This window comes from Odontesthes bonariensis, chromosome 6 (genome assembly GCF_027942865.1).
Source record: "Odontesthes bonariensis isolate fOdoBon6 chromosome 6, fOdoBon6.hap1, whole genome shotgun sequence".
Classification (NCBI taxonomy): domain Eukaryota; kingdom Metazoa; phylum Chordata; class Actinopteri; order Atheriniformes; family Atherinopsidae; genus Odontesthes; species Odontesthes bonariensis.
The window spans coordinates 834795-841600 of record NC_134511.1 but is presented as its reverse complement, the minus strand read 5'-3'; the positions used below and the strand labels follow the sequence as shown (position 1 = coordinate 841600).

General features: G+C 38.6%; 1 protein-coding gene across 1 annotated transcript; it reads left to right on the top strand.

The window, feature by feature from the left end:
• On the top strand, positions 1 to 5245 carry LOC142382757 (uncharacterized). Its single transcript, XM_075468876.1, has 2 exons — positions 1 to 85; positions 4220 to 5245. The coding sequence occupies exon 2, from the start codon at positions 4228 to 4230 to the stop codon at positions 5095 to 5097; it is 870 nt and encodes a 289-aa protein (XP_075324991.1). The 5' UTR covers positions 1 to 85; positions 4220 to 4227; the 3' UTR covers positions 5098 to 5245.
• Positions 5246 to 6806: the final 1561 nt, after the last annotated feature.

Genomic DNA, 6806 nt, shown 5'->3' with positions numbered 1-6806 from the left:
TAGTCCAAACACAGATGGTTGATAACCTGCTCTGTATAAAGGACAGGTGAGTGCAGAGGCGGCAGCATTCGGCTGCGGCACACAGGTAAGGGTTGGTGTTCTTTGCTGTTGGATAAAAATCATAATCGAGTTATTGTCTGTTCTGTCCTTGTGTTCCAGCTGATAAACGTTCTGTTTGATAAAAGTTCTGTTTGATAAAAGTTCTGTTTGATAAACGTTCAGTTTGATAAACGTTCAGTTTGATAAAAGTTCTGTTTGATAAAAGTTCTGTTTGATAAAAGTTCTCTTTGATAAAAGTTCTGTTAGATAAAAGTTCTGTTTGATAAAAGTTCTCTTTGATAAAAGTTCTGTTTGATAAAAGTTCTGTTTGATAAATGTTCTGTTTGATAAAAGTTCTCTTTGATAAAAGTTCTGTTTGATAAAAGTTCTGTTAGATAAAAGTTCTCTTTGATAAAAGTTCTGTTTGATAAAAGTTCTGTTTGATAAACGTTCTGTTTGATAAACGTTCTGTTTGATAAACGTCTGTTAGATAAATGTTCTGTTTGATAAAAGTTCTGTTTGATAAACGTCTGTTTGATAAAAGTTCTGTTTGATAAACGTCTGTTTGATAAATGTTCTGTTTGATAAACGTTCTGTTTGATAAAAGTTCTGTTTGATAAACGTCTGTTAGATAAACGTTCTGTTTGATAAACGTTCTGTTTGATAAAAGTTCTGTTTGATAAACGTTCTGTTTGATAAACGTTCTGTTTGATAAAAGTTCTGTTTGATAAACGTTCTGTTTGATAAACGTTCTGTTAGATAAACGTTCTGTTTGATAAACGTTCTGTTTGATAAACGTTCTGTTTGATAAACGTTCTGTTTGATAAACGTTCTGTTTGATAAAAGTTCTGTTTGATAAAAGTTCTGTTTGATAAACGTCTGTTTGATAAATGTTCTGTTTGATAAACGTTCTGTTTGATAAAAGTTCTGTTTGATAAACGTCTGTTAGATAAATGTTCTGTTTGATAAACGTTCTGTTTGATAAACGTTCTGTTTGATAAACGTTCTGTTTGATAAAAGTTCTGTTTGATAAACGTTCTGTTTGATAAAAGTTCTGTTTGATAAACGTTCTGTTTGATAAACGTTCTGTTTGATAAAAGTTCTGTTTGATAAAAGTTCTGTTTGATAAACGTTCTGTTTGATAAAAGTTCTGTTTGATAAACGTTCTGTTTGATAAACGTTCTGTTTGATAAACGTTCTGTTTGATAAACGTTCTGTTTGATAAACGTTCTGTTAGATAAACGTTCTGTTTGATAAAAGTTCTGTTTGATAAACGTCTGTTTGATAAATGTTCTGTTTGATAAACGTTCTGTTTGATAAAAGTTCTGTTTGATAAACGTCTGTTAGATAAATGTTCTGTTTGATAAACGTTCTGTTTGATAAACGTTCTGTTTGATAAAAGTTCTGTTTGATAAAAGTTCTGTTTGATAAACGTTCTGTTTGATAAAAGTTCTGTTTGATAAAAGTTCTGTTTGATAAACGTTCTGTTTGATAAAAGTTCTGTTTGATAAAAGTTCTGTTTGATAAACGTTCTGTTTGATAAAAGTTCTGTTTGATAAAAGTTCTGTTTGATAAACGTTCTGTTTGATAAAAGTTCTGTTTGATAAACGTTCTGTTTGATAAAAGTTCTGTTTGATAAAAGTTCTGTTTGATAAACGTTCTGTTTGATAAAAGTTCTGTTTGATAAACGTTCTGTTTGATAAAAGTTCTGTTTGATAAACGTTCTGTTTGATAAAAGTTCTGTTTGATAAACGTTCTGTTTGATAAACGTTCTGTTTGATAAACGTTCTGCTTGATAAACGTTCTGTTTGATAAACGTTCTGTTTGATAAAAGTTCTGTTTGATAAACGTTCTGCTTGATAAACGTTCTGTTTGATAAAAGTTCTGTTTGATAAACATTCTGTTTGATAAAAGTTCTGTTTGATAAACGTTCTGTTTGATAAAAGTTCTGTTTGATAAACGTTCTGTTTGATAAAAGTTCTGTTTGATAAACGTTCTGTTTGATAAACGTTCTGTTTGATAAAAGTTCTGTTTGATAAACGTTCTGCTTGATAAACATTCTGTTTGATAAATGTTCTGTTTGATAAACGTTCTGTTTGATAAACGTTCTGTTTGATAAACATTCAGTTTGATAAACGTTCTTGATAATCTGATCCTTTTATAATTCTTACAGCTTTTTTCTGTAACATATAAAATTTGTTGGTTTTCTACGTGTTTCTTCACACCACACAGTCAGCAGGTCTGAATCTGAGATTTTTTATACATATTATATGAAAATGAAAACTTGTAATAGAAATATACTGAAAGATAATAATACAAATTTATATCAGAACTGACATAATTTTTGTTCTTCGTTTCTTTTTTAATAAATTTTCAGTTTTTCAATTTCAAATACTTTCACAAATAAACAGATTTTGTGTCCCTGAATTGGCTTTACTCATGGGTATATATGAACTGTTTTTTTTTTTTTAAAAGCTCAGAAAATCTAATTATTGAGCCACAAACGTTAGCGACAGCTGGTGGTAGCTAGCATTAGCATTCTACGTTAGCTCCTTTCCAACAGCCCTACAAAATGGCCGACTCACTGATCAGTGAAGAAGAGGACAGTACACAGTCACACCTAGGAGTCCGAAGTGTTCCGTGTAGTTCAGTTTTAATATCTAAACACTGAATCACATTTTTCTTTCATCGTGAGTTAAAATTTCATTCCGACAGAAACTGAAATGATGTGAAACTTCACGTCGACACCAGCAGCTTCCAGTTTGAATTTCATTTGTTTCAACTATTTCATTCACACAACTTCTGTTTGGTCTGTATCTAATGATGCAGACTTCTTTAATTGTCACATATATAATTTAGGCGAGACACGGCCGGCAAAAACAGTGATTCTTCATGCAGGGGTCAATTTTGAGATTTTGGGCCAGTCTACACCTTCAACATGTGTTCTTTCAACCTGCTATAAAGAAAACGTTGAAAACATAAATTAAAATGTTCATTTTATAACATTTTGTTTACTCGCTGCAGTACGTTTGCCCGAATTGACCAAAAAGTTAGCATTCCAACGCGCCATGCCGAGCTTCGCCTGTTTACTGAAGTCTGTCATGACTGGTGTCGTTGGAAAGCTCTGAATCTCTTGCACAAAGATATGGAACCCAAATAACGGCGCTTCCTTTCTGTCAGTAACCAATAGGGAATGTCTAAAGGCGGATTTATAGCTAATGACGAAATCTCATTGGCTGCTGTTCGTTTCTGCTAACGTGATTTTGCTCAGACGCATCACGTGGTGGTATCTGACGCTCCGAAAATGCCCCAAAACAACTTTCAAAGAAAAAGATATTTTATTGTATTTTATTGAGCTTGTAGTCTTTATTAATAAAATTATTTTATTCAATATTAGTATTACTAAGGGCCTGAGCATTTATTCTGTTTTTGAGCATTTGTTTCCAATACAAATGTATTGAATTCCCTATTTGAATCTTTAAATGCCGTTTTCTCAAAATCAGTTTTTTGTATTTTTCCAGTATCAATATCTCAGCCTATGGAGCACCTACTAACACCAAACTTTCCAGTTATACACTTAGCAGTATTCCGAAGATATTTACAGAAGGATTTGTTGATAAATCATTCCTGGCATGATTTATGTGACATTATAATAAAAACAATATGGCGAAAATCTATGTTTTTTAGGCTATGGACAGTATATTTTGATTTCCTAGGAAATGAAAGCAGATATCCTGAAATCCCTCTGTAATTTTCTTTTCATTTTGTGTGTAAACAAAATGAGAAAAAGAATTTTGCACCTGGCTTTATCATATGTTCAGATGTATCTTTAGGAAATATCTGCAGATTTAATGAGATAATGCCTAATTTGCATAATTAAACTTACAAATTTCTAAAACTTGTAATACCTTTTTTTTTATAATTGTATAAGTAATCAACTGAGGAAGTTTCATGGTGATATCTATTATTTTAGAATATTACCCTATTCAGCTGTAGTGTCCCGCCTTAAGTGAATATATATTATTTAAGTGGAGTACTTTTACCATCACTGCTGCTGATGTTACTGACATTAAACCTGTAAATAGTTTAAACATTTCTATTCTTCTCTAACATCATGTGTTATCTCCTGCACATTCAGCCATGGTTTCCATCACCGTGTGTTCCCTCCTGTCTGATGCAGGAACCATCATGCCTATCACCAACATTGCTGCCTCCATAAATGATGAAGAGGAGAATCGGCTCCATGAAGAAGGCTTCATACAAATTCCTCCTGATCTGAACTCAGGAGCTGCAGCAAACATCATCCATCTCTGGTATGAAACAGGCGACTCTGCACCGATCACCAGGATCCAGCTTTCCTTCAACGATGAAATGAGTAACGGCCTTCTCACAGAAGGGTATCAGAGGGTCCACCCCAGCCTAAATACTGGGGGGAGTGGAAACGACATCTACCTGTGGTTCTGCAGAGGTTCCACAGAGTACGATGTTCCCATCGAGAAGCTCTGTGTGAGTACAGAAGTAGAAGAGGAAGCCCAGCTGTTCACATCTGGCTGGGAGCCGCTGGCCTGCGATCTGAACCGGGGCAACGATGGAGACATTACCTACCTGTGGCTGAAGAGAGCCCAACCCACCTTCGTCTGTGACATCACGGCCACCGCTGGCTTCGATGGAGACGCCAAGATGTTCGGAGACGGCTACATCCGAGTGGATGAAGACACCAACAGTGGTGCAGGAGGGTCCTGGGTCTTCATCTGGTACCGTCAGACCACCGAGACTCAGGGGGCCATCAGAGACCTGCAGGTCTCCTTCCATGATGCTCAGAGTCAGCGCTTTACAGAACAGGGCTATACATCAGTGAGCCAGGACCTCAACGAGGGGGCCCGAGGGGCCGGAGGGGCCCGGGTGCTCCTGTGGTTCCAGAGAGACGGCGGTGGAGAACCCATCAGAACCGTCACTGTGATCCTGAACACGGCCGTGGAGTCGTATAAGAGGGCCGGGGCCAACGTCACTGAGCCGAGCCTCAACGCTGCTGGGTCTCTGTTCCTGTGTGTTAAATAATCACTAAATCATCCAAAAGGTGTTTTTTAATCAGTGTGCTGAAGGTTCTTCCTCTTCTGGAAGCATGTGTGAAACTGTCATCGATCCTTCATCTATGATCACTTCAGTCGGATTTTCTGTCCCAATAAAAGTCTCTTTGACATCTGAAGTGTTTTGACTCATTTTTCAAACCATCATCAGGAAGATGAAGTACATTATGAACTGAGAGCAGCACAAACCATTTGAAAGGCTTTAATATTCACGAGTACAAGTTTGGTGCATTTTAATCCATCTCTTAAGTCTGGTTTTAAATGTTGGATAGCCGGTTCTGTCTGTTAAGTCCCTGGGAGACTGTTCCAGGGACCGGAGGCCCTCATGGAGGCCCTCATGGAGGAGACTGTTCCAGGGACCGGAGGCCTTCATGGAGGCCCTCATGGAGGAGACTGTTCCAGAGACCGGAGGCCCTCATGGAGGCCCTCATGGAGGCCCTCATGGAGGCCCTCATGGAGGCCCTCATGGAGGAGACTGTTCCAGGGACCGGAGGCCTTCATGGAGGCCCTCGTGGAGGAGACTGTTCCAGGGACCGGAGGCCCTCATGGAGGCCCTCATGGAGGAGACTGTTCCAGGGACCGGAGGCCCTCATGGAGGCCCTCGTGGAGGAGACTGTTCCAGGGACCGGAGGCCCTCATGGAGGCCCTCATGGAGGCCCTCATGGAGGAGACTGTTCCAGAGACCGGAGGCCCTCATGGAGGCCCTCATGGAGGAGACTGTTCCAGAGACCGGAGGCCCTCATGGAGGCCCTCATGGAGGAGACTGTTCCAGTGATTACAAATGAAAGTTCTTAAATGGGATCAAACTGGACAGCCTCGGATCCTGTGGCAGAACGTTCCAGGTCAGGAAAAAAAAGAAAATAACTTTTAGCTCTGATCGTGCTGAGGAAACTCTGAAGGCAACAAAGGACTGCATGACATCAGGAGGATGAATATGCTGACCGTGTGGTGGGATAAAGCCGAGCAGTTGGGCCGGTTTTGGCAGAAATAAACGAGCTCAACAGATGCGGGTGGTGTGCAGCAACATTTTATTTACTGTAAACAGTGTACTGTGACCCTCAGTTCCCCAGGGTTCTGTGCTGGGACCGATTCTTTTCACTTTATACACGCTTCCATTAGGTAACATTATCAGACAGCATGGCATAAAGTTCCATTGCTATGCTGATGATACTCAGCTGTACTTATCTATAAAACCAGATGAACCCAATAGGTTGGTCAGATTACAACATGTCTTAAAGACATAAAGACCTGGATGACTCAGAACTGTCTGCTTCTAAACTCAAACTGAAGTCGTTATCTTTGGACCTGAAACTGTCCGGTTCTACAGTTACTCTGGATGGTGTTTCCTCGGCTTCTGGTCCCACAGGGAGGAACTTCGGAGTTATTTCTGATTGGCTTGAATTGAACTGTAACTTTGAAGTGCCTTGAAATGACATTTACGATATATGAATAAAAGTGAATTGGTTTGAGGTTAGTTGACTTATCTTGAGAGCCGGTGGAGCAGATGATTTTTATTATCATATATATAAAACTTTTCTTTCTCGTCTGATGTTGACTGTAAACTGATTCCTTCTTTCAGAGTAAACATTCGCGTCATGTTGGGAAACTTCTTGTATTTTCTGTTTGTACAGCCACGAATATCGCAGGAATATATTGTCACAAAAATACGAACATGTCTGG